This window comes from Drosophila pseudoobscura, chromosome 4 (genome assembly GCF_009870125.1).
Source record: "Drosophila pseudoobscura strain MV-25-SWS-2005 chromosome 4, UCI_Dpse_MV25, whole genome shotgun sequence".
NCBI lineage: Eukaryota > Metazoa > Arthropoda > Insecta > Diptera > Drosophilidae > Drosophila > Drosophila pseudoobscura.
Window position 1 is genome coordinate 9834527 of NC_046681.1, and position 26376 is coordinate 9860902.

General features: G+C 43.4%; 8 protein-coding genes and 2 long non-coding RNA genes across 16 annotated transcripts; 5 read left to right on the forward strand and 5 right to left on the reverse strand.

Annotated features, from left to right (window-relative positions):
* Positions 1-325: 325 nt before the first annotated feature.
* Dap160 (dynamin associated protein 160) lies at positions 326-9115 on the reverse strand. Of its 4 annotated transcripts, none has more exons than XM_015180102.2 (12): positions 8997-9115; positions 8240-8746; positions 7696-8103; positions 7191-7624; positions 6854-7127; positions 6643-6790; positions 6320-6583; positions 5324-6250; positions 4865-5140; positions 4505-4778; positions 4263-4436; positions 326-1258 (listed from the first exon to the last, which is right to left on the reverse strand). In XM_015180102.2, exons 2-12 carry the CDS (start codon positions 8401-8403, stop codon positions 1140-1142), a joined length of 3462 nt encoding a protein of 1153 aa, XP_015035588.1. In that variant the 5' UTR covers positions 8404-8746; positions 8997-9115; the 3' UTR covers positions 326-1139. The 4 variants fall into 4 exon arrangements, with proteins under 4 accessions (XP_015035588.1, XP_033236464.1, XP_033236463.1 ...); XM_033380572.1 differs by lacking the exon at positions 326-1258 and adding an exon at positions 1442-2725; XM_015180101.2 differs by lacking the exon at positions 326-1258 and adding an exon at positions 3204-3725.
* Positions 9116-9131: 16 nt separating this feature from the next.
* LOC6903586 (uncharacterized) lies at positions 9132-10612 on the forward strand. Its single transcript, XM_002132417.3, has one exon. It carries the CDS (start codon positions 9251-9253, stop codon positions 10532-10534), a length of 1284 nt encoding a protein of 427 aa, XP_002132453.2. The 5' UTR covers positions 9132-9250; the 3' UTR covers positions 10535-10612.
* A 775-nt stretch (positions 10613-11387) lies between these two features.
* Positions 11388-13376, forward strand: pths (probable ATP-dependent RNA helicase DDX47). The gene is made up of 3 exons (XM_001357465.4): positions 11388-11706; positions 11768-12026; positions 12224-13376. Exons 1-3 carry the CDS (start codon positions 11485-11487, stop codon positions 13297-13299), a joined length of 1557 nt encoding a protein of 518 aa, XP_001357501.2. The 5' UTR covers positions 11388-11484; the 3' UTR covers positions 13300-13376.
* Positions 13377-13861: 485 nt separating this feature from the next.
* On the reverse strand, positions 13862-19099 carry del (deadlock). 3 transcript variants are annotated; one of them, XM_015180097.2, is made up of 12 exons: positions 18823-19099; positions 18674-18763; positions 18456-18614; positions 18284-18397; positions 18131-18223; positions 17904-18065; positions 17752-17844; positions 17537-17692; positions 16663-16731; positions 16475-16603; positions 16119-16403; positions 13862-16061 (listed from the first exon to the last, which is right to left on the reverse strand). In XM_015180097.2, exons 1-12 carry the CDS (start codon positions 18946-18948, stop codon positions 14046-14048), a joined length of 3492 nt encoding a protein of 1163 aa, XP_015035583.2. In that variant the 5' UTR covers positions 18949-19099; the 3' UTR covers positions 13862-14045. The 3 variants fall into 3 exon arrangements, with proteins under 3 accessions (XP_015035583.2, XP_033235740.1, XP_033235739.1); XM_033379849.1 differs by having other exon boundaries at positions 16125-16403; positions 18131-18241; XM_033379848.1 differs by having other exon boundaries at positions 18131-18241.
* LOC117184002 (uncharacterized) lies at positions 16489-17258 on the forward strand. Its single transcript, XR_004469129.1, has 2 exons — positions 16489-16574; positions 16671-17258. It is a non-coding gene; the product is annotated as an uncharacterized lncRNA (long non-coding RNA).
* LOC117184001 (uncharacterized) lies at positions 17707-18113 on the forward strand. Its single transcript, XR_004469128.1, has 2 exons — positions 17707-17846; positions 17912-18113. It is a non-coding gene; the product is annotated as an uncharacterized lncRNA (long non-coding RNA).
* Positions 19100-20339: 1240 nt separating the features above from the next.
* On the reverse strand, positions 20340-22223 carry E2f2 (E2F transcription factor 2). Its single transcript, XM_001357464.4, has 5 exons — positions 21701-22223; positions 21532-21641; positions 21213-21471; positions 20802-21141; positions 20340-20732 (listed from the first exon to the last, which is right to left on the reverse strand). The coding sequence occupies exons 1-5, from the start codon at positions 22010-22012 to the stop codon at positions 20629-20631; spliced, it is 1125 nt and encodes a 374-aa protein (XP_001357500.1). The 5' UTR covers positions 22013-22223; the 3' UTR covers positions 20340-20628.
* A 366-nt stretch (positions 22224-22589) lies between these two features.
* Positions 22590-24367, reverse strand: LOC26534377 (uncharacterized). 2 transcript variants are annotated; one of them, XM_015180095.2, is made up of 3 exons: positions 23561-24367; positions 22842-23448; positions 22590-22780 (listed from the first exon to the last, which is right to left on the reverse strand). In XM_015180095.2, the coding sequence occupies exons 2-3, from the start codon at positions 23442-23444 to the stop codon at positions 22622-22624; spliced, it is 762 nt and encodes a 253-aa protein (XP_015035581.2). In that variant the 5' UTR covers positions 23445-23448; positions 23561-24367; the 3' UTR covers positions 22590-22621. The 2 variants fall into 2 exon arrangements, with proteins under 2 accessions (XP_015035581.2, XP_015035582.2); XM_015180096.2 differs by having other exon boundaries at positions 22842-24366.
* A 68-nt stretch (positions 24368-24435) lies between these two features.
* Positions 24436-25124, forward strand: Mpp6 (M-phase phosphoprotein 6). The gene has a single exon (XM_001357463.3). It carries the CDS (start codon positions 24552-24554, stop codon positions 25029-25031), a length of 480 nt encoding a protein of 159 aa, XP_001357499.2. The 5' UTR covers positions 24436-24551; the 3' UTR covers positions 25032-25124.
* On the reverse strand, positions 24999-26279 carry Coq3 (ubiquinone biosynthesis protein COQ3, mitochondrial). Its single transcript, XM_001357462.4, has 4 exons — positions 26139-26279; positions 25896-26075; positions 25304-25836; positions 24999-25234 (listed from the first exon to the last, which is right to left on the reverse strand). The coding sequence occupies exons 1-4, from the start codon at positions 26165-26167 to the stop codon at positions 25116-25118; spliced, it is 861 nt and encodes a 286-aa protein (XP_001357498.4). The 5' UTR covers positions 26168-26279; the 3' UTR covers positions 24999-25115.
* Positions 26280-26376: the final 97 nt, after the last annotated feature.

The window sequence follows — 26376 nt, forward strand, 5'->3', positions numbered from 1 at the left end:
GTAATCACTAAGAAATACATAGTTAAATATTCAATATGCTGAGGTATATAGAACAGAACAGAGCAGATCAGAAAGAGCCAACTAGAAACAAATACACGAGTAGCAGCCAATCACCAGGATCGGGAACGAAACCTACCTACCAACAAATATTTTCGTCTGTATACATCTGAGGTGGAACTCCTACAGGGAGTAAGAATGACATGGAACCTCCTACTAATATAAAATACTATATATATGTATGTATATTTTGTAATTCATGTGCAACGCGCCCTGTACCAAACTATAATTTAATTGTCTGCCTACAATACAATTAGTTGGTATTATGTTTTTTTTTTTATCCAAGAAATTGCCTTCTGAATATGCACGCTGGATCAGATCGTGTCTTGATTGAGATTGAAATTGAGATAGAGATACAGACAGAGAGATCTGCTTAAGTTCCAACTTCTGTCTACTGCATAGATTTTGTAATATTCGTTTTAATGTGCATTTTGATTTCGATCTGAAAGACAATAACCAGCCAGATGGAGAAAAACTACTTTTCCCCTGGAAATTGTCATTTCAATAAATCTGAAAAGGAAAAATTATGAAAAAAAACTAAGAAACAAAAAATAAAATCAGAGCTGTGTTACATTATGACCAGGTTTTCTATATAAACTTGACTTGTTCACAATCTGCCAACCAATAAAGTTATTCAATTATTAGCGGATTGTGTCATTGGGAATTTATATAAAAGACGCTGGCCCATAAATAAATTACTTACTTGCTTGAGAGCAGAGCATACATAGGAGTTAGAATCATATAAATAAATTTATTAATACCAAAAAAAACGTTTGCAATTTTCATACTGTAGGCCTTAAGTTGTGCATATTTCAAAACGGATACAAACTGCAAACCAATAAATAATTCAAAATTTAGCAAAACCCATGCGGAAACTGAAAACAAAACAGAATTGTAAATTGTTAAACTGATTTTAAATAAGCTATAAGACAATTTTAATAAAAATAAAACTAATGAACAAATCATTTAGAAAGAAAGCCTATTATTTAATCGGTGAATCTAGAGCATTATGTCGTTGCTTGGGCAGCACTAGACGCTCCATTCGATGATTGCCACTGTCCACCAGAGCATGGACTGGTCCATTAGCTGGGAGCTGAGGACCGATTGTATGGTACCCTGCAGATTGTAATCCACCGCCACAGCCGCTGCAAGGCCAGACGACTTGCGCTTTTACTGGGCCTGCAACTTGAACTCTGGATCCCTGCGGGACAGAAGCAATCGATATAGTTTTAAATAAAAGCAAAATGTTTAATTTTGTTTGAAGTTCCGTTTATACATTTATTGCACCAAATATGTTGAATTTTTGTTTTTTTTTCCATAATTTAATTGTAATGCTTTTTGTTGTTTTCTTGTTACTTTTTTGGTTTTTGTTTTTTTCTAATTATTTTTCGAAACTGATATATTTCAATATTTTGTATGGTATTTCTTTTGCTCGTTAGTTTTGCATTTCTTGCAGAATTCGCTTTATATATATGTATGTGTGTATGTATATGTACTATATGCTGAAGATGGAAACACTTCCGTTATATAGATTTTGCTTGGTTTTGTTTGTATATAGGTAAATATATATCGATGGTCACCATTTCGCATTTAAAGTGAGTCTCTCAGTGGTAGGTGAGTGTGCAAAATGCGTCTAGAATTTGTTCTCCGTGTGTGTGGCGGATTGATTGGTTTTTCAACTCCTTGATAACTATTCCTCTTTAATTTGTTCACATTATTTAACTCTCGTAACGATTAAACAAATACGCTTTTATATGAGCATTATATGTATGCCATGGTGTGTGTGTGTCGGTATGTAGTGTGTGGGGGAATGTATGCATCTCAATTAACATCATTTTGTTAGTTTCGTTCTAAAGAAATTGTAGTATGTACTTGCTCTATATATAGTAGTATATATATATAGTATGTATGTATGTATATGCTTAGTTTTGTGGTTCATTTAAATTTATTAGTACTCGTACATATGCTCGTATATGTAGTGTAGAATCAATAATCAACCCAACATTAGCTACATAAATACGTTTATGTTTTTTATGTTTATGTTTTTTGTATGCCATAGAATTTTGCCCAAAAGAACCGCCGATCAGTGGATCGTGCATCGTGAACCCCTTGGTTGTCCGTCTGCTGATCGGGCGTCTATGGGCTGATAACGTTTGCTTTTTGTTTTTTTCATTAATTTTTGTTTTTTTTTTAATAGAGCTATAGGCGCATAAATAGTTTTGTTGTATGCAATAACAAGTTACGATTAAGATTAATCCATGTAAGGTGATTTTTTGGTTATCTTTTTGAAAGGCATTCGACAGTGCTTCATCATTATTACATCACATGTATGCAAGTATGAGATAGCATAGATATATGTTTGGTTTATGTGAGTGTGTGTGTGTGATATAGAGACTAATTGTAACTAGCATTAAACAGATTCGAACAGCGTAACATAGCTCTATATACCGGCTTGTTGTAATACGTATGTATGTATGTATCAATTTCTCTATATAGGCTTTTGTACATACTCAATTTATACATCCCATCCGGACCGGTCCGGTACGGTACGGTCCCAATCCGACACTACAGATACTCGTACTTCCAGCATTAGCGGCAAACAATTTCAACATTTATCAATTAGACAATAGACAGTAAATAAATACAATTATGGCAGTTGATAGAAGCGCTTAAATTAGAAATAAAAATCAGTTAGATTACACATCAAACATAAACATAGGATAGGCCTTTCTTTAAACATATCATATCTCATTAATATTATCAATACTGTTGCCCGTAAGCCTCGGCTACTCGATTTTCCCTACCTTCCTCGTCCCCTACGTCATTAGCTTTAATATTTCCATAGTTTTCCTTTCGATACGATACGATTACGAGTACAAGAGAATGAATGGTCGGTCATCAATGCTTAATATTTAGTTAACAATAATTATTTTCCACCTATTTTTGCTGGGTATTACCTCTTGGTTTGCTCTTTCCCTCGCATTACTTTTACAGCAAATATATGTATATTTACAATTAAATACGGATATTATTGGAAAACACAGAAAACCATCGTTATATACGTTCTACGAGTATATGCATAAGTGTTGTAGCTTTTTGGGGGCGAAAAAAACTCTTTAATTATATCGTTTTAGTTTTTGTTTTTGTTTTTTTTTTTTTTGATAAACACACACACCTAGTACAACGAAATTTTAATTGTAATTGTGATTTGATATCAATATGTTTTTCGGATTTCCAAATGCAGATTATGTTACGTGTAAGTATATCCATTAACAATGAGTTTTCTTACTTGAATTCGGTTGTATCTTTCGTTTAATTGAATATGAACATGACAGGAATAGAGATAGAGCTGAAATTTAGCTAATTGCAATGTTTGACCCAATGACGGAGCGTCTATCTAAAGAACACCCCAAACACATGCCCAAAAGAGCGACGAATACAAACAGATTTTTAGATTTGAGATAATTGTGAATGCATCTTATGGGAGGACAGCCATCTCTTAGGCGTATGAATATGCTGCATAATGATTATGTATAATCTGTGGTGATCTTAACATTATCGCCGATTCCCAGCAGGGGATCGTGTGTGTTTGTAGATTTGTTTCTTTGTGTTTAAGCGAATGCGTTATGCCGCTTACAGGCCAAAGCCAATGGCTCGTTATACGTTTCCTGTTTCGAATGCAGCATGAAGAGAGGGGATTATAATTGGAACCAGAATTGCATTTAATTAGTTTGCTTGTAGTATATATGTACACATAATGGGGATAAAAGTATAAGGATATAAATATGTAGACTAAATAAATACAAAATGCACAAATAAACGGACTACTAGGCATAATTAGATTGGCTAAACAATATGGAGAGAGAGAGAGAGAGAAATAGAGAGGCAGCCATCGCTCAACTTAGTTATAAATATCAGCACTAAAAACTAAATAATCACAATTAACAAATAGATATACATACATGTCGAAAATATTGCAACAAATTATAACTAAACATAATAAGAAGGTATGGTATTTCTCTTGAATGAAGGCATAACGAGAACCAAATTGGCATTGCTTATTCGAAATCAATAAATCATAAGATATATGTATATGTGGACTGTCGAGTGTGGAATGTGTCGCATAGAGAGCATAGGATGTTGTGGGGTGTCTTGGTTTCGGGAGATTCACTGCTTTGTGGTGCCATTCACTTTCGCTGTCTTACCGGACGTCACAAAGGGACCCACATAGTTGCTGGGAAACAGACCGGAGAGGCCGTTCAGCTCTCCGCGCCACCATTCCGGCTCGTCGCGGCCCAACACACTGATGATGTCGTCCTTCTCGAATGAGAGCTCATCGTCGTTTTGTGCTTTGTACGGATAGAGAGAAATTACCTTATCTGCAATAGAATGAGAGTGGGGGAGTTATGCGTACGTCCACAGCGAGATTTACGTTGTTCAAACCAACCCAAGATTTGTTCTGTCATCTCAATGCGACTTCCCGAGACAGGGGTGTTGCGTCCGCTGTTGCGACCGCCTTGCAGCACCTTCACGTAGGTAGCCGGGAACCAACCGATCTGTCTGCGCCTGCCTTTAGCCTGCAGTTCTCCCTCCCACCAGCCAGAGTCGGTCTTCTTGCGGATCATGATCAGCTGGCCGCGCGTCAGCGACAGCTGTTCGGTACTGGTGGCTTCGTACGGCGCAATCACTTGTGCAATCTCCGATCGTTTGGCCCGCATGCCCTAGAAGACCGCGCGATAAGATGAAGGTAAGATTAGTTACGGACGCTGCAAAAGGGAGGCAACAACAAGCTGTGTCAACTATTTACGGGTGTCATGGAAGAGGTGCGTGACATGGGTCGGCTATAGCTCTCGGCCGGTTCGCTGCTTTGTGTCTTGGACTGTGTATTGATCTGGGAAACTTCAGTGTCTAGGTCTTCGTGCGCCTCCTCCGCCGCGGCAGTCTGCTCTGCCAGCTGGACTGTGGGCTGCTGCTGCTCCAGCTGTTCTGTTAGTGGTACCTCTTCCTGCAGCTGCTCGTGCTGTGGCAACGCATATGTTTCAGCTTGAGCAGCGTAGGCAGAGTTGCCGTTTAGTGTAGCCTCCTGGGTAGCGAGTGCACAAATATGACGGTGGCAAAGGGACACAGCACATGAAAAGCATTGGATTAGTAGATGAACATGATTGGTTAACACACGACTCTACTCTGGAGGGGTGTACACACAGCTTCCGTTTATTTTTTTTTGCAGTAGTGTCTATCCTACAGGTGTGCCAGCTACTCTACTCACCTGATCGACCGAGTCAGTCACTGCTGCGTCTGCCGCAACATTCGCCGCTGTGCCCACGTCAGCCTTCTGCACATAGTTCGAGGGGAACATGCCGGTACGATTGCCAATGGTGCCCGTCCACCATTCGCCCTCTTTCTTGATAACCATCACCATTTCACCGGCTCCAAAGCTCAGGTCTCCGTCCTCGGCTGATTCATAAGGATATGCGGCTATGTAGTACTCGATGTCGGAGCCAGCGGAGGCCAGGTCAGCGTCCAATGCGGGAGCCACATTGATATTGTCATTGTAAGTATCTGCCGGATACGGATTTACGGATGCTGCTGGTGCCGTCTCTTCGACCACCGCTGGCTCGATGGCTGAAGCCACAGCGGCGACGCCTTCTTCTTCCTCCAGCTTCTCAACATAGGACTCGGGAAACCAGCCGGTGTGGCCATTGATCTCCCCAGCCAGCCAGCCCGGTTCGGCATTCTGCTCGAGTGGAACCAGGATGAGGTCACCCGGCACGAATGTAATCTCTTCGGCATTGCGGGCATTGAATTCATAGACGGCGCGATATTTAGCGAAACCCTCTGGCGCTGGTCCACTCAGATCCACAGCTGGTGCTATAACAGCGCTAGTGTCATTGGTTAGGCCACCATACGGGTCGGCGGTGGCCGCTATGTCAGGCTCGCCCCAGCCTCCGCTAGAGGCGCCCGTGTCCCAAGCCGCAGTGGCTGTCACCTCGTTCTTGCGATTGTACTTCAATTCCAACACTGATGTGCGCTCCACATCGTACTCCTTGTAGAGTTCCTCGCATTTGGCGAGCAGAGCGGAGAGTTCGTCTTTTACCTCCGTCATCTGCAGGTCGTTCGAGTTGATGTCCTCCTTCTTTGACTCGATTTCCTTGCCAATATTTTCCACCTTGTCTTTGATCTGATTTATCAGCAGCTACGCATCCAACGGAAAACATATTTAATGTTATTTATTGCACATGAATGCTGCTATGCAAAAACTCACCTGCTTATGGGCAAAGGCAGCATTTAGCTGCTCCTGCTGCGCCTCACCGCCCATGGCAGCACCACTAGACTTGCTCTTAGCATCCCATTTGGCCCGCTCCTGGGTAAGCTGCATTAGTTTGGCATTCTGCTCCTTGATGCGCGTCTTCAGCTGGGCCATTTCGCTCATGGAAGTGTCCCGCTGCGTGCGCATCCCATCGATGACAGACTTGACATTGGTGACGCCTGCGCGAGTGTCGCAAATCCTCTGCGACAAGTCCTTTATCTGTAAGCCAAGAAAATAAATACTCTTTTCGTATGCAACAGTACCCCAAACACAACAACCTTTTCGTTTAGCGTGCTCAGCTCCACGTTAAGCTGAGTGTTGTGTGCCTTCTGTTTGAGGACACGCTCTTGTTCACGTTGCTTCTGTGCATTCATTTCGGCAATTCGCGCTTGCTCCCATTCCTGCTGGCGCTGCTTTTCTAGCTCCCTGTCAAGCAAACAAAAAAAGAGAGTAAAATGAGGATGGGCACAGACTTGAGACAGATCTTACTTTCTGGCTGCTTCTTTGGCCTCCAGCTCTCGCTTTCGCTGGTCCTCCTTTTCCATTTCAATTTCACGCTGACGCTGTAGCTGGCGCTCCAATTCCTCCTGCTGCTTGCGCTCCGCCTCGAGGCGAGCCTTCTCGCGCCTGTCCGCCTCCTCGCGTTCCTTACGCTCGCGTTCCTCACGCTCCTTGCGCTGCTGATCCTCAATGACCTTTCGCCTGCGGTCGAGCTCTGCCTGGCCTTTGACATAGTTCTCCTTGCGCTTGTCCTCGAACGAAGCTATGAATGGAAATGGATTGGCAATTATTGAAGTCAAATCTAAGAGACTTTCTCGGGACTTACTTTGCGGTAAGCCGGCCAGTGGATCGGCATCGCCTGCAGCCACACCGCCCTGAGACGAAACAGACGCATGCCGGGAGGCGGGCTGTGAGCCTGGTCGCGAGACCACACCCGAAACCGAACCCGGACGCGATTTCATTTTGCGCAAGTTGGGCGGCACCCAGTCCAAGGGCAGCGTGACAGGTATCTTTTCGCCGGCCATGGCTTTCTCGCAGAGGAACATGGCTAGGATGAACTCCTCGCAGCTTAGTCGCCCATCGCCATCGACGTCCGAGAGTGTCCAGATCTGGGCCAGCGTCACCTGCGGTAGTTTGCTCTGCACCAGGACACTGCGCGCCTGCGCGCCAGTCAAGTAGCCAGAACGGGTGCGGTCATTGGCATTAAATACCTGCGTGTATTTGCGCTTCTGGCCAGCCTGTACAGCCCACTCCGCCTGACTGTGAGACGGAAAAGAAGTTTCTTAGATTACTGGCAGCCCTGTTGGTATAGGTTCGTTGTTGGGTCTTACGGCGATTCGATGGATGGCGCCCGTTCCGAAATGGACATATGGCGGCTAGGTGGATTGCTGGAGGGCGGCGTGGGCCCAGCCGGTATTCCCGGTGGCGAGACGAGCACTGCTGCTGCTGCTGCTGGCACAACAGCCACCGGAGCAACGGGCACGGCGACAGGTGCGGCCACAGGAAGTGAAACTGGGGCAGCCAAAATGCCCTTTAGCGGATCGAGTGGACTCATGGAGCTCGTGGAGCCACGTGGCGTCATTGTGGGCGTTTTCTGACCATCGGTGAGCGAGGCTAGCAACGTGGGGGGCAGTGCTTTGGGTACCTCCATGCCGCGCAGCTTCAGATTTATCAGCTTGCATGCTATGCTGAACTCATTGATGTTCATCTTGCCATCGGAATCCGTGTCGGCCAGTGCCCTACAGGAAATGAAGAAACGACGGGAAAGCAAATATGTAAACAAAATAGCTCTTATCAGCACGGACGCCTTGGCGTGGCTGTCGAAGCGATTGATAGCCGACGCGCCAGTGAGTCATTACACTCCGTTCCACTCACCAGATTTGGCCCAAGATCAACGGCGGTAGCTGAGACTGCAGGAAGAATCCCTTCGCCTGGGCGCCCGTGATGAAACCCGCCTGGGGCTGGAGGCCTTTGAACTGCTCCTGGTACTTGAGCTTCTCCCGCTGGGTCACCGCCCACGCATCAACCGCTGGATTCATTTCGTTGCGATTCGCGATTTATTCTAATTTACGCACAGGTTCTGTTCTTCCTTCCTTCCGTCCGTCCGTCCTTTCCTTTTTTTCGGTGTTGTATCCCAGTTTCCTTCCGTATGTGTGTGTGTGTGTGTGTGTGTATATATTTCTTGCGACTCCCACACAAGTGTGTATAGTTGTGTGCGTGTGCTTAGTGCGCTCTCTTCGGCCGCTGCTGAGTACACATCAAATACATGTCATGCTCTTGCCTTTCGCTCTCTTTACTATGGCCTATTGAGTATCGTATCCGTTTGCGACTGCTTTTGCTCCCACCACCCCACAATTTTTCACAATGGATTTTATGCTTTACCTGAAATGCAATTCTTAATGTTAGAAACACACGTAGTCTATACACTGGAAAACAGTTCAAAACTAGATCAGCGACAGCGGCCGAGATATGAAAGTAAATGCAAGGGATTTCAGATTTTTGCATTGGTAGGCGTTTTCACTGCACAGAAAATCGACAGGTAACCGCTACTCGGAATTAATGATCCACTTGCATTTCTCATTATATGCCGACACCACCACACACTCAATGGAACTTTACAGGGCTTTCTTACTTTTCATTGGAATAAAAAAATTCCTGTTATATTTGCGTAAATTTTTGTTTCAATCAATAGTAGGAATCAGTGTGACCATCAAATTTATCAAGCAGTGCTGTAAAATACGTCTAAAAGTGCCGTTTATCGCACAAAAATACCGATATATTCTTACGTTTAATTTTTAAAAAATCTCAATACCAATAAATTCTTATATGTCTAATATAATAACCGAAAAATATTAATTGAAATCGAACGATCAAAACCAAACAAAAATGTCTGAATTAAATAATAAAATTAAAACTAAGTCCAGCACCGACCAGACAACCATCTCGCAGATGTCAGATGTGACCAGTTCTGCCTTAGGGGAGCAGAAGCCTACTGCTGGAACCAAGGATACTCACTGCTGGTTGATCTCTCCCGAGGAATACGGGAGCTTGGGAGAGCAGACGGTTCCCCAACGCTCCCTCTTCAACTTCTTGCCCCTGCAGGATAATCCTATTTACGTGGGAACATTACCGCACAAGAAGCCGATCTCCGAAATACTCGCCGAACAGGTGAGAGACAACGCAGGGGCCACATTGGAGGTGAATATCGAGGGGAGTCGGTTCTACTGCATACCAAACCTTGTCAAGTGCTATTCGGTGTGGTTCGCGAGATGCGACTGGCGTGCCTCCAGCTTTAACTTTTCGCCAAGTGAAGTGCCGGCCAGAGGTTTCAAGTGCGCCTACGAATGGATGCGCCTCCAGAAGCCGCCCAGCAGCAGCGACGTGGTGGAAACACTCCAGGTCGCAAAGTACCTGAAGATTGGCCTACTTGAACCCAAATGCTGGGAGGTGCTGGCCTCCAATAGTCTGCGCGAAAAGGCCGCCTTTATGGTGTTTCGCAAGGCAAAGGCATACCCGGAACTTCGTGATTTATGCAATGCGATGAATGGAAGGATTCGCAATTACTTCCTAGCGCTCGTGGGAAGCAAATATTTCACCGAGCTCTCAGTTGATGACCTGGAAAACCTACTCATGCGCAACACTATCGGAGTTAACTCCGAAATAGAGGTCTTCTTTCTGGTCCTGCGCTGGATGAACCTGGCGCGTGACGAACGCGTGAAGCATCTGGGTCGCCTAATGAACTGCGTAAGATTCAATCTAATGCCGATAGTCTTCCTGTGGACACTTCGCGACGGTTTCACGCACCCGGACAAGGCTCACCTTTTCTCGGCAGACCCCATTCTGCTCGCCTTCAACACGGATCCTACAACAGAAACGATCCTTACCGATGCCATGTCCTACGTCGCCATGGCCGACTCTTTCAATGGGGACCGTGACCGCTATTTGAATCACATGAAGGTGCATCGGTTGCCAGTAACCAAACCTCGCAAGTACGTCTACCATCTCAATTGCCCGTACCACAAGTACGTCCTAGGAGTTTCTGTAACCCACAATTTCAACGCAAACGAATTTGAAGAGTACATCGGGTCCTTGCAGGAGCTGTGGGAGGGAGACGGTCCGCCATCGCATGGGGATGAGTTGGTCGTCGATGCCCATCAGGTGGCCATGTAATTTCTCAAATGATACCGCAATTGCTTAATGTTTTAAGTAAATTTCTCATTATAATAAATAATAACTGTCAAACTTTAACTTTGAAAAATGCGTTAGTCTTATCTTTGACGAGATTGTGTATCGGGATCAGGATACATTTTCATATGTAAAAGAAACTAATCAAATGCATGATTAACAGCTGCATGTTCTAAAACAGTTTGGAAAACAACAAGTATTCAGATACCAGCAACATTGACGAGAAAACTTAAACTTTTTTGTTTAAGCCTTGTTTTAGTTAAAATACAATTAATGTCAGTGCTTAAAAGTAGGTAATCTTGTAGAAAATTTATTCATCAATGGTATAAAACTATGTAATCATGGCTGAGGGTTTTAGCACTAACCATACAGTATAGTTAGTGGTTGTTATGGTTAGTGGTTTTAGTTAGCCAGCATTATTCAGCGAAATACCAAAATTAAGCAATGGGAACGATTACTCTCTTACGAATTTTTTGTTTACCTTTTCCATTAAAACCTTGCATATGTAAAATCCAATAAAAGCAAGTATTTAAATTAAACCAGTTAAGTGGAAAATTTACTCATTAATTGAATAAAATAATGTGGGCATGGCTAAATGTTCTATCTAGCTAGTATTATTCCACGGAATATCAAAATCGAGGAATATGGTTTCCAATCCTTGACCGAGAACGATTAACCCATTGTAAACCAAAGGGGTATTTTAATATCCCACCCCATATTAATAATATTTAATATAGATATACATTTTTTAATTCAGAGGAAAGATGGCACGGATCTACAAGAAGAATTTGCAAACAGTAATATTTTCCGCCATTTACCTCAAGTGGTTAAGTAGAGGGGGGTTAAGTGGGCTAAGCTCGATATCTTATCGATATACGAGACGGCGACCACGTGCGTGGACTGGTATATCTGCACCATGAAAATTTTTTAACAAAATGTCGGAAACTTCAGAAGACGAGCAAGCGCAGTTGCAGACCAGTGACGAGGAAGAGCTTAGTGGAGAAGAGGAGGAGGGGGAAGACCAGAATGAGGAGTCGGACAACGAAAATGATGTCAACGAAGTGGATAGCGAGGACGAGGACGAGCCCGCAGCAAGTGGCTCCGAGTCGGACACTGCTGCACCAACTGAGGATCAAAAGTTGACATGGAAGGACCTTGTATGTTACCGTAAACCCCGCGCCTTGAATTGGTTGTATTTAACGATTGATCGGTCCACAGGGTCTGAACGACACGCTGTGCCAGGCATGTGATGAACTGAAATGGAAGGCACCATCCAAAATCCAAAGAGAGGCGATACCAGTGGCACTTCAAGGCAAGGATGTGATCGGCCTGGCCGAAACGGGCTCTGGCAAGACGGGAGCCTTTGCTCTGCCCATTTTGCATGCGCTACTGGAGAGCCCTCAGCGGTATTTCGCGCTAGTGCTAACGCCCACACGTGAATTGGCCTTCCAAATAGGCGAACAGTTCGAGGCGCTTGGTAAGTGGTCAGCTAGTGCTAGACTATAGATCTTTCCTTTTGCACAATGATGTTAAACCAGTTTTGATTTTGTTGTTTAACGAAGCCATGAAATTATTATTTTATTTATTCGTCACTACCTCTGAGCACACCGGCTACAGCCACTGAACTAATTCTCTTATGAACTCATTTCTCATGCAAGTTTTTGTTTCTTACAGGCAGCGGAATTGGCATTAAATGCTGTGTGGTTGTGGGTGGCATGGACATGGTTGCACAGGGCCTGCAGCTAGCCAAGAAACCGCACATAATCATTGCCACACCGGGCCGTCTGGTAGACCACTTGGAGAACATGAAGGGCTTCAATTTGAAGGCCATCAAATATTTGGTCATGGACGAGGCAGATCGAATTCTTAACATGGATTTTGAGGTGGAGCTCGACAAAATACTAAAGGTATTGCCACGTGAACGTCGCACATTCCTGTTCAGTGCCACAATGACCAAGAAAGTTAAGAAGCTTCAGAGGGCTTCATTGAAAGATCCCGTCAAAGTGGAGGTCTCCAACAAATATCAGACCGTGGAGCAGCTGCAGCAATCGTACCTTTTCATACCCGTCAAGTACAAGGATGTATATCTAGTTCACATACTCAACGAGCTGGCCGGCAATAGCTTCATGATTTTCTGCAGCACCTGCAACAACACTGTGAAGACCGCCCTAATGCTGCGAGCCCTGGGACTGGCCGCCATTCCCCTGCATGGGCAAATGTCGCAGAACAAGCGTCTGGCGGCGCTCAACAAATTCAAGGCCAAGAATCGCTCCATTCTAATCTCCACAGACGTGGCTTCACGTGGCCTGGACATTCCGCATGTCGATGTGGTCGTGAACTTTGACATACCCACCCACAGCAAGGACTACATTCATCGGGTGGGGCGTACAGCTCGAGCGGGCCGCTCGGGCAAGGCCATCACCATTGTCAGCCAATATGATATCGAGCTGTATCAGCGAATCGAGCATCTGCTGGGCAAACAGCTGCCGCTCTACAAGTGTGAGGAGGACGAGGTGATGGCCCTGCAGGAGCGTGTGGCTGAGGCTCAGCGTACGGCGAAGCTGGAGCTGAAAGATCTTGAGGACACCAAGGGCGGCAGGGGTCACAAGCGTGGGGGGGACAATCACGATGATTCAGAGCACTTTGCGGGCGCGCGAAAGCGCATGAAGCCCATGGCCAATGGGGGTGGGGGTAAGGGCAAGAAACCCTTTGCCAAGAAAAACTGGAACAAGGGAAAGCAAAAAAGATAATAATACAGTAATTTATACATATTTAAGCCCCGTTTTATTTAATTGTCATACAATTCGGAATACAAGAAAATAATCTATTTGTACGCACGACAATCTTTTTATTTTCTGTATATATTGTTTGGCGGTGGCCGAGATTTAATTCCTACATTTTGAACAGCGGTCTCTTCAGTTGCATTTAGCTCTCAGGGAGCGTAAGATGGGCTCAAGAGTATGTCGCCGTATGAAGTGAGGCTTCTTTCTATTAAGGGCTTCATTGAATCCAAGCTTGATAAACTCTGCCTTCAGCTCTCGGATTTTCGCTCCAGGGTCGATTCGCATGAGCGACATAAGAATGGTTCTCCATATCTCAGTTGGTAAAGAGAACCATTGTGTCTGGCAAAATTCTGCCAGTATTCTATTCAAATTCTATCAGTATAATCGTACCAGTTACAACTCGAAACATTGTTATAGTCATTTACTTGAACTCATGCGCTTTACTGGGGATCCATAGGTAATAGGTAGGAACTGTCGGCAAGAAAAAAGTGAACAACTGAAAGCAGGAAATATTGTAAGTACACACCTATTTTCTTATGTCCTGTTTTATTTAATTATCATAGTGTTCGTAATACAAACATGTTTGTAAATTTCTAAATTTGAGTTTTAATATCAATACCGTCGTAATGATACCAAGTCCGATGGGATGTTATAATTCCGAACCTAAATACATCTTCATTAGGGTTGGATTCTGCTGATCAACAGCATAAGAATTAATTATCTTTTTCCGCAAATAGCTTGATAGCAGCCGTCAGCTCTTCTCTCAATTCCTCAGGGGCCACACCCATGACCAAAAAGAACTTTACTGCCTCGCTTTTCAATTCGTGTCTCTCGTTGGCCGCCGAGAGAATGGTTAATAATACCTCAGTTGGTAAACTGACCCCATATATCTGGCATAGTTCTACCATTTTATCAGTATAGTTGTACCAATTAGAGGATCCAAGAACTTTTAATATTGTTAACGTCGTTTCCGTAAAGTTGTGCGCTTTACGAGGCATCCATAGGTATTCCATAATGCATAGTGTGGCCTGCGTTTCCAAGCCCATGTTTTTCAAGGCAGTAAAGGCTTTATTAATAATGGAAGCACAAAGTGACTTGTACAATCGACAATCCATCAGCAAGTGCAGCAAGTCGTTCTGCAGATTTTTAGCTTCAAATATATCAACATAAACCGGAGCGAATGTCAGGAAGAGACGTTGACTACGCATTAGCATTTGTTGATATGTGAATAACAGGCTATCCACATCCAGTCTCATCAGTTTCCGGCTTAACTCTCCGATGCCGGTGAATGTATGATTACAGCTTTGGGCGCTGCACACATCGTCTAGATTTTCCAAGCACTTGACTCCAAACAAATTCAACATCCAGTACTCATCACTAAACCACTTGGTCCTGTCCGTACGAATAGTTTGCATAGTCGCAGCAGTTGAACGATAAGGCGCATCAAATTTCGGTACGGGTTCGATCACATGCCGAGCAGTAATTGCCTGGGTACGTGGATTGCCAAGCGATGGCATTACTGTTGCAGCCTGCTGCATCGTCAATGTTCGGTTATCCTGTCGGGGACTTATGGTTTGAGGAGGCGCTGAATATAGCGTTTGTGCGACTGAAGCTGGAGAAGGCGCTGTATATATGTTTTGTGCAAGTGAATTCACATGAATCTTTCTCCCTTCCTGGTCGTTTGTCGAATTTACTAGTGGACTACGTACTAAAGTTTGAGACGGCGCTATAGATAGAGCTGAAGGAGGCACTGAATATTGAGTTTGCGTAAGTGAAATTCCCTTTATCTTCCTCTGTGCTTTTTCGTTAAGCGTGTGTATTGTTGGATTGCGTACTGCAGCTGGAGGCGGCGCCAAAGTTATAGCTGGAGCCACTGGATTCGCGTTATGGCCAAATATGTTCTGCCTCTGGTCGTACAGCGGCTGGATTATTGGGGTAGCCTCCAATGGTAGAGCAGACGCCAATGCTAGAGGAGGCACGAATGGTGAAGCAGATGGTGTAGATGTAGCAGACCCTGATGATTTTCGTTGCTTTAATGTCTGCCTCTGTGGCTCCTCTTGTTCCTTTTCGTTGAGTGCCTCATTGTTGTACAGCGAGCACATTATTTTCGGCTGCGACTGGAGTATTTCTTTGGTAAGTCGAGGTATACGAAAATTTCTCAATGAAGCTTTTGAGGGCTCTGGTTGTTTTTCCTCCTCCTCCATGTCATCCCAAGATGTCGCCGTAACCGACAAGACATCATCGTCCACGTCTCCATCCTCTTCATAGTCAAGGACCTCCTCCTCCTCCTCCATGAGGTCTGCCTTTTCTAAATCGACTGTGGACGAATTTGGCAACCGTTCGAAGAACTCCGTTGTGACGGCCAGTTGATCGTCGATTTCACTTGGCGTTTTAGTGGTAAAGATTTTCAGGCAACGATCTATTTCAGGTGTACGATCGCCTTCATCACCCAATTCGAAAAGAGTCATTATCTCAGTGTGCTCTACATTGTTCTCGTGGCTTAAATCGATCTTTTTGTCAGTACAGCACGCCGTTATGGGACTCTCGACAAACTCCGGATCATCGTCCACTATTTCTGCTTCCTTTTCTAAATCCATGAGCTCTTGGATCTTTCGCACAGCTATCCCTATTTCTGCAGATTCCTCCAATATGTCAGTGCTTAAATCGGTAGGAGCAGGAACCATTTCAATCTTAGGCATGAAAGGAACGCTCTCCAAATGGTGGCTAATCTGTGGCAACAAAAAAAATCTATTAGGATGTATATATTCCAAAATACAGCGTACAACTTTTACTGGAACATGTTTTTGTCTCCTTCTCTTGATTGGCTGCAGTGGGATTGGTATGGTGTCTGCTGGTTTACGCTTAACTGGAGACTTTGAGGGGCTATTGTTTTCTATGGTTTTATTATTTTTTCCCTCAGTTTCAGTCCCATTTGTTTTGGTTACGTGCTTCCGCAATTCAAACAAGGGCACATCATCAAGGAAGTTTTCAACATCTTCACGTTGCCTTTCTAAGATGCGATCGCGCTGTTTACGAGACTTTGTAAGCTTCCATGAACACGAAAAGTCCGCCTGAACGATAAAAAGTATACCAGAATATTTACATATGGCGCTACTAAATCAGAATAAGCTGTGTTTCATACCTCTTCAAGTACAGGGCTGGACGGAATAGATCCTTTAAGAGTCGATGGCGGAATATCTCCGTCAGGAGTCGCCGGCGATTTTGTCCGTGGTTTAACAGAGGTATGCTTTGATGATCCTGATTGATCCCCCTGATCGATACATATGTTATATAAATACCTGTTCAATTATTATTGATTATGTTTTTTACCTTTTCAGTCCCAAGTAAATCCAGAGGAAGCAAACTCGTTATATGCTTTGGTGACTGCGATTTTTCTCCCTAAGCGATATAAATTATAATTACAACTGCGCCCAACTACACCACATCATATCTGCTCCTTTTTTAATATATATTAATATAGATGCACTATATTGATAATCCCATTAACAAAAATGTCAAAATAATTTTTCAATTCCTAGAAAATTCCAATTTAACTTAATGGAATCACAGTGGTGGTGATGTTGGCCGTTTTTATCAAGAGGATCACTTAAACGCTAGACAAAATTCAGCGAACAGTCGAGCATCAGCATCAGTGGAGCTCTCTGCACCACCCCAAAAATGGCATTTTATGCCTACAAAGCCTTGACGTATCAGGAAAGGGGAAAGAAATGTCTGCAATACGTTCAAGATACTCAGATCAATGGGCATCTCAGCACTTTGATCACTCATCTATTCTAATGTACAACTACTGCGTTTCAAGGAAGTACACGAATACCTGCTTCAATATAAGCATCCCTCACAGAGACGAATGGCCCCCGACGGGCCCCTTTACATCCTCACCATCTACTGTGATTAGCTGAATTTTAGGCATTCTCTCAGGTTCCCGGATCACTGCAGAAGCTTTCAAGTGGGAGTAGCTGCTAACAAATAATCACTTAACTGTCTCCAAGGATTTTCAGTTAACACAGCGGGACCACAATGGAACGAACACGGCCTAAGACCCGCCTCAATCTTACCTAATACCTGTTCAATATATTTTCTATATCTATTATGTTTCTTACATTGTTACCTTGCGATTTGTTCCCCAGAAGAATACAAATTATATTTTGATACCAATCAAATCATTATTGATTTTGTTTCTTACCTTTTCAGTGCCAGCACGGTCTAGAGGAGGTGAAGAGCCAGTGTGCTCCTGAGTAGGCGGAATAGAGCTGTAAAAAATCGCTGCCGATTTTACCTCACTCATGAATTTTTTGTGTTTTGGGTTTTGTGTAGGCTTGGGTGCTCGCTTTTTGTCTCTCTGCACGATATAAATGATATCTCAGTAGCTATTCAATCAGTACTTATCATGTTTTTTACTTTTTCCAGCTCAATGTGTCCGTCAGGAGTCGGTGCCAGTTTTGGTCTAGGCCTGGAACTGGGCCTGCAATTCAACAATTGCGATTGGTCCGTCTGTACGACATAAATTCTGTATTAATACCTATTCACTCAGTATCAATAATGTTTCTTACGCTTTCAGGCTCCGAGTGGTCCAGAAGAAGCGACATGGGTTTACGCTTTGATGAGCCAGTGATTTCCTGAGTAGGCGGAACAGAGCTGTCAGAGATCGCTGACAATTTAACCTCAGTTTTAACTCTGCTTTGGCTAGCCTTTGATGCTCGCTTTTGGTCCCCCTTGCACGATATAAATGATACGTTAATAGCTTAGCTATTCAATCAGTATTTATCACGTTTCTTACTGTTTCAAGCTCAATGTGTCCGTCAGTAGTCGGTGCCAGTTTTGGTGTACCTCTGGAATTGGGTCTACGATTCAATAATCGCGATTGGTCACCCTTTACGATATAAATTACCTAATTAATAGCTATTTGGATTTCTGTTATCAGTTTTCTTACATTTTCAAGGCTAGTGGGCTCTCGAGGAAGCGCAATTAATTTGTCAGGCGTTGCTACTGGTTTTGTCCGAGCTTTGACCGCGCTGCGGCTTGGCTTTGATGATTGCGTTTGGTCCTATACGATACAAATTATATGTTAACATAATTCAATCGGCATATATATTTTTTCTCACCTTTTCAAGCCCAAGGAGGACCAAAGGAAGCGAACTGGGCTTACGCTGTGATGAGCCAGTGTTCTCCTGAGCAGGCGGAATAGATCCTTCAGAAGTTGCTATCGGGTTGGTCTCAAGTTTAGTGCTTCGTCTACGCGTTGATAGACGCGATGCAAGTCCCTGAACGATGTAAGTAATATGTTATTATTTAGTCAATCAGCATTTGTTATGTTTCTTGCTTTTTCAAGGCCAGAGTACGCCCGAGTCGTCTCTTGCAGTTCTTCGCGCAAAGTAGCTTCGGCCAATTGATCTTTAGAAAACTTATCGAACTGAAAAGAGATATATATATTAATAACAATTCAATAAATAGTATTTACCTTCACTTAACTGTTAGTGTGTTCCAACTCGTTAGGAAGTCTGCGCGTAAGATCTTCCATTCGTGCTTCGATAATCTGTCTGCGCCATGTTTCTTCTTCATCTGCCGCCATAGTCTCAAGATCTGCTCTTCTCTCATTTTTGTTACAGATCTTATTACATTCAGTTTTTTTATGTTGTAAACGCACGTGAAAATTAAACCTAATTTTTTTTATCGCCAATCAAGTGCCGTTATGTTCAAGAAGCCATTCTCTCTAGTGATGTAAAAACACATCGATGCATCGTGAATCGATGTTTTTTTGCCGATGTTTACCGATGTTTTCCGGTATTTTTGCATCGATGTTTTGCAAAACATCGATCGCTTAATTTCAAATCATTGCGCATTTGTCACCTGTAAGCGGCAAACACAGCAATGCCTGCCTCATTGAAAAGCAATCCTTCGTATTTTTGGTACGGTATGAAAAGTACCTATCCTAATTTATACAAAATTATACAATGCAATTTTTGTTGAATATTCGTTTTATAATCAAATGGGAAAGTTTTGAATCGGTCATACAAAATATCAATATCAATCCAACATCGATGGACATCGACATCGATGTTTTCATTCAAACTTACATCACTGATTCTCTCTGGCAAATATACTGTCGATGATCAGAAATACAGAAATATACCGTCTCATTTTAAAAATATACCGTTATCAACCGGTTATTACGACGAATTCCTGTTAGCTGGTATATTCCTAGTATTAACAGTATATACTGTATGGTTAGTGATGGTACCAGCGTACACCAAAGAAGTATCGGATAATTTTGCTGATGATACTTTTCTTGACCGTCAGGTGCCTCTGGGCGAATATCATACTTGTGTAGTTGCCATGTTTCAAAATTACTTAAGCGCTGGATCTTTCACTATTTTGAACAATATGTTGTTTGTTTAAAACAAGATACAGCAAATCTGGGGCGGTTGATGGTACCTTGCTCTAGCTCACACACCCTGCAAATAGTTTTTTCCAAAAGTGTAAAGACATTAATATAGTGGAAATTATTTTGCACCATTTTTACTTAAGCATTATGTTATAAAAAATCCAGTAAAAATAGGTTAAATTTAGACAGCCCTTTAGGAAATTGATTTATCAATCGGGCAAAATTATGAGTAGAGAGCATAGGGTCTTAGCTAGCCAGTAATATTAAACCGAATATCAAAAACGAGGAATATGATAGAACTTGAATACAAATAATTCGTCAGTATATTTACGGTATACTTGGAAATAAGTGACGTATTTTCCGTATATTTCTGCGAGTCAGACCGTCTATTTCATCGGCAAGTCCGCGGATTTTAAAATTAAAACTCATAAAATCTACGCCCAAACCAGTGTTGCGGGTGTGGGAAATTGCGCTGAAAATTGAATTAATTGACAAAAAAAGTGCCTCGTGTCTGCCGCTGCCTTTAAAACAAATATGCTGTTTGCTGCGGGCATTGCAAAATATTGCAGCGCAGCAGAACCCAGGGCGAGAACAGTACACAAAATATCGAGAGAATCTTTAATAAATGATGAATGAATAGTATTATGTACATAAATATAAAAGGTATGTATAAACCACCACACATTCTTTTCAAGAATGAATGTATGCGTGTGCCTAAAAATTTATTGGTTTGTTGTTAGTCTGCCAAAAATACATGGAATTAAGCTAGTTAAAATTTCTACTTCTATAAAAGAAATCAAAAGGTCAAATTGTACTAATCATAAATATTTGCACAACGCACTCGGCCCATTACAATCGTTACAAAGTCGTTGTAAGTCCCGTCCGTCCAGCAGCTAAGAGCATTGTACGTCAAAGAGTTCACAGATGCCTTCGTCACTTTTCAAGACAAAGTTGAAGTCATCATGTGGCGGGTTCAGTTGGACCAGTGGGGGATTTTCTGTTAGAAAAGAGAAAAAAGAACATATTATTCGGTCTCGGAGCAGCCGAAGAGAAATGAACAACCAACCTAAATTGGGATCATCGGGATAGAACCTTCGCAGCGAGTGGCCAGTCATGTAATTTTGAAAGATTATTTTCGCAGTGAGTTCGTTTTCCAGCAGCTTCATCTCCTCCTTTAGATCGGGATTGCATGAGTACGTATGCTCGTCAGTGATGACGTTTCCAGTGCTCGTGGGACCGGTGCCATCTTCGCTGGATCGGGACGAGGTCGATGGAGATGGGGTGTCCAAGCGGCGATAGTCAAAGAAACCGTCAGCATCGTTTGGATTTGTTGTACTCTTTCCCTGGTTTGTGACCAGCCGTATATCAATGGTGCTGCCATTATCCAGGGAAACGCGGAGTTCGTTCTGTTTTTTTTCGGAAGTGGATGAATCTAGCATTTCGACTTTGATTAACTACGTTCTGAAAATTGGCTTACATCACTGCGCTGGATCTCCACCTCTTCGTCGTAATTGGGTATGGTGAAGACGGAGTCATCAGCGTATATTTGCAGGAGATCGTCCCGCGTTAGATAGGCATATGAGAGATTTGTTGGATCTTGCATTACATATCGCAAATTCCGTTGCGCATACTCTAGCTGCATGTCCAGGTCTTCTTCCTCCTTCTTCAGATTATTGGTACCCTCACGAGCGACATCGTACTCCTCTTGGTCCTTGGCATTGTTGAACCCCCCTCCGCTGTTGCGAACCAAATACAAAATAGAACAAATGGAAGCCACCAACGAGGAGAACACTTACCGCCAGCGCACTAGGGAACAGTGTCTGCCTTTATCGATCAGGCCAATGCCCTCTAACACATTAGTTATATCGTAAATACGACGTTTCTGCACATCTAAGATTTTCGTGGCCTAAAGTAATGCAAAAGCGATAAAAAAAATTGATCGACTAGAAATAGCTGAAGACACACCTCTTTCAGATCAATGGACCCACCATTGGACTTCATGAGCTGCACAAATTTTTGAGTTAATAAGACGAGCGAGCCCACAGAGCGCTGCTGAACTGGATGGGATTGAGAGGGCGATTTTAGCGGCTGTTGCTCCTGATGGTCCTGAGACATGTCCATTTGAACGGTCTCATTCTCATACGCCTTTATCGTCATCGCCTCATCCGTGTCCACATTGCTAACAGAACCTTTGGCGTTGTTGTTCTTCATTTTGAGGGCAGAGCCCGGGCCCGCGCTGTCCCTTAATACAATACTTGAAGATTTACGCTTGTACATGGCACGCGTTCTAATGGAAGTCTTTGTTCCGTATTTGGTAACTATAAAAGTGGTTGCACTGGATTTGACACGCGTTTAAACAACAAACAATGATTGCCTATTACGAAAAATCTCAATTAAATACAAATGTTGGCGCTTGAGCAAAATTTTCCGCCATTTATGTCACTTTTTTCATTCTACTCTATTCTGACTTTTGCATAGTGCTGCAAAATGACACGCATTGCAGAAATATACCGAAATATACGGTCTCATCTTCAAAATATACCGTAAATACCGAAATACATGCTGTGGCCCTTTGTTGTACATTTTAGAATAAATTTAATTTACTTTTACAATAGAAACAAAATCTGAAAACGTACTAGTAGATCGTTCATGCGTTTGTGTCGATCGAAGACAAGCGAGTGCTGCTTAGCAGTTGGCCAATGTTCCCAGATTCCGCTGGCCTTCGCTGCAGTTCCTCAAAGTTGGCGGCACGGTCTTCCATTTCGATTTATTCGTATTTTGTACATGTGTGTACAGTCTGTACAGGTACATGTCGTATTTTCCAACTCTAAGCTCGAATTAAAACACGAGAAAATATAAAATTTTCTTATATTTGTGTATTTGTTTCTATATAGTTGTTGAATCTGCATCATCTAATTTGGCTTTTTGACCCTCCTGCAACCGTTGCAGCTGTTTTAGCTGCGCATCACGTAGTACATCAAGGATTTTCCACTTTGCTTCAAAAAAAAATTCATCATGGATTTGCTCCAAATCTATTCGAATTACCTGTGGGGAAAATGGCATTCGCTAGTGAAGTCAAAATATAGTTTAAAATAAGAATTATAACCTCGCAAAGATTGGCAATATGCTGGCCCTTATTGGATATTATATATTCTGATGGAAGTAGGGCCACTGTTTGTTCCGTGTTGCTGGTATTTCTGTTGGATGATTCTGCAAAGTCCGTATGATCTGCTTGCATTGCCTCGCTACCAGAATCTATGCGATCTAATTCGACCACCTGGATGTTTGTTAGCTGTTCAACAGCAGACGCTGCTGTCTCCGCCACCGCGTGGGTGAGGAAACCAAAGTCTGGGTAATCAAAGAGCTTAGGCATCGGCAACTCCTTCCTTCCGGCTGCTTCCCATTGATCACGTAGAACATGCACTTTTCGTTTGACTGGAACAACCGGCATATTTGTATCTATGGCGGAGGCAATGTCCTTCCACACCTTCTCCTGGTACTCGGCACTCTTGTAATCGGGACAGCTTGGATTCCAGAGGCATTCATTCTGACGATATAGATTTATCAGCTTCGTCACCGTATCCTTTTGCGACAGCAATGTATGGAATTTGGCTCTTCGACTGATTGTCACATTGAATGCATTCAGACGACGAGGCGACGACCCGGCGTCTGAATCGGATGAGGAGCCACTTGTCGAGAAAATATTCATCAAGCTGTGATAATTCTTTTTGATTAATCCAATAAAGCCGGAGTTTGACATGACAACATATTTCCACAAAATTAATTTTGAAACTGGAATTTGTCAAACCTGTACAGTGTACACACCACGTGCTATAGTCTAGGGCAAATTCCAACGGACGAATTTCTTCAACATACAAGTCGGTTTCTTTTGAGCAGGTTTATGCTTTACTCGGCACTCGTGCATGATAAAAAGTATCTTATTTTGTGCTTTCAAGCAAGCATCTGCAGGGAGCTGACCCAGTTCTTGCCTTAGTTCATGGCAGAATTCATCCAAATCGGCATCGGAATCTTCACCAGAGCCAGAGCTTAGAAATGTAGTGATAGCATCAACATCGGGATTGGCAGAGTCTACAGAGTCACTGACTTCGTCAGAGAATTGCAGGCTTTCAGAGTTTTCAAATGCACCGGAATCAGGTTGCAGTACTGGGCGACTGGGTTGCATGTTATATGCAGGAGCTTTTGCAGGAGCCGTGCTCTCAACTTTCACTTGCTGCGGCAACAAGAACAGGAATTCATCTAAAAGGTCAAAGGACGGCTTTCCACAGAGACCACCCCTCTTTTTACATGCTTCAATGCGTCTAAACTCGTCCAAAGCTTCTCTACGCAAATTCTTCATTACACATTCAACTTCATATCCCGACACGTTCGGGCCGAACTGTTTCGCTATCCAGGTCCAAAGTTGATGTCTTTTGCTTAGGTTAGAGTATTCATCATGCAGTTTGTTCCACAGACACTCGTGTCCGGCGTAGAAGCGTATCATGGTGATAAGATTTCCTTTGTGAGAAAATATATTTTCCAAATACTGCATGCGATCATGGGGGTATCGCTTGGAGGGAAAAGGCATAGTTATTATATAGCTATATTATTATAATTTTTGATTTCAAGTAAGAGCCAAAACAAAGATTGAATTTTATACTCTCAATATAATTTGAATGTCAGGCCCGCCACGTTTTCTCATTTCTGACAGACGTTTCACAACACTAGCACGAGCTCTTCGTTTGTTTTGTTCTCACATTCGTGGAAGGAACAACGTGCACGAAACATTCTATTTAGGTTTAACATTTAAATTGATAAAATGCCGTCGAAAATTAAGCCGAGACTCTCGCGTGGTGTCCTGGACATGAAATTCATGCAGCGCACCAAAGTGAAGGTGGACAAGGAAGACGACGACGAGCAGAGTCGGGCACTGTACTCGAACGAAATCAACGAGAAAATGTTGAACTCCAATTCCAACTTTATCATCGAGCCCAGCTATACGATTTGCGCTGGCCTCATAGATGGTCGTCTCAGTTTTCGCGGCATGAATCCGGACCTTGAGCTGCTTATGGAACAGGAGATGGCCCAAAAGCTCGGTAAAGTGAAACCCGAACAGCCCAAGGAGGTCTCCGACCAGGAAATGGCCAAGGCGTACTACACCAACAAGGCGCCCAGTGTCGCCAGTAACATGTCCAAGAAGTTTAGCACGAAGAACAACCTCAAGCGGAAGCAAGGAGGCAATAACCAAAGGCAACAAAAGCCACAGTTCAAGAGACCTCGCGACGAAGACGACGATTGAGCGCAGCCTTAGTTTAATCATGCTTTGACCTTCTTAGTTGTTACATAGATACTTAATTTTAGTTATCTTAAATATATTATGATTTCAATCCGATTCCTTCACAGCCTGCAGAGCGTAGCACATTTGGGTAGTGTTTATCCAGCGCCAAGTATTGCGCCAGAAGTCGTAGGTGCTGCCATTAACCAGCACGGTCTGACAGTTCACTAGGGGACGTTAAAGACAGGACATGAACACGTGGAAGTGTTACTTTGCAGCTAATTATTGCTACTTACTCGTGTCCAATATGCGCTGAACATCCAGTGGGGAAATCATCTTTTCCCAATGATGCGTGCCCTTGGGCACCAGATTCAGTACATACTCGCTCAAGACCACTCCGGCCACCCACATAGGTAGAGTTTTGTTCAACGTGGTGATAAATATGGAACCGCCTGGTCTAAGGCTGCGCACACACGCTTCCAGCAACGCCACTTTATCGTCCACGTGCTCCAGTACCTCGGATACTATGACGGCATCATATCGCTCGCAGTTTGATTTGGCATGCTGATCGACCGGCTCCATTTTGTACTTCACGTTGCTGCACAGCTCCGGGCTAAGCTCCGTCAAATGATCCCGAGCGGCGGCAATGAGCTTCTCGGCCAAATCTATGCCGGTAACCTGGGCCCCCAGGCGCGCAAGCTGCTCTGTCAGCAGGCCCCCACCACAGCCGACTTCCAGCAGCCGCTGTCCCTTCAATACCTTTGTGGTATTTACGTAATGAGGCTTCACATTGCCGCGCGCAACGATGCCATCGCGTATGAAAGGAACACTGTGCAGAATTTAGAACTTTGAACTCGGGAGAAAATTCAGGAAATTGCATCCACTTACCGTATCTCATTTAGGGCATGCAAGGCTTCCATTGACCCGTTCTGGTTCCACCAATCTGCGGCATGATTCTCGTGGTGCTGCACCTCACGTTTGGTGTCGGCATCGATTGTTGCACCGCCACCGCCGCTGCTGCTGCTGTTGCATCTGGCCAAAACATTGGCCAGCGTCTGTCGCAACTTGCTGTGATTAAAAATTAAATAGTAAAGTATAATGAAACATTAACAGTATAATAAACATATTTACCTATTTGGAAAAATATAATTTCGCAGCATTATTTTGGTTCAAGAACAAAAAAACAAAGTGAACAGCTGATTTTGTGCTCTCTCATTCTCCTCTCTCTGTCCCTCTCTCTCCGCTTCACATTCTCTTTTTGACTTGAAGCTTTCTTGATTGTGATTTCAGGTGGTTTGGTTCTTTCTTTGCAATTCTTCAATTCAAGAGAGCGAGAATAAGCATTATCACCTGCGTATTATCGATATAG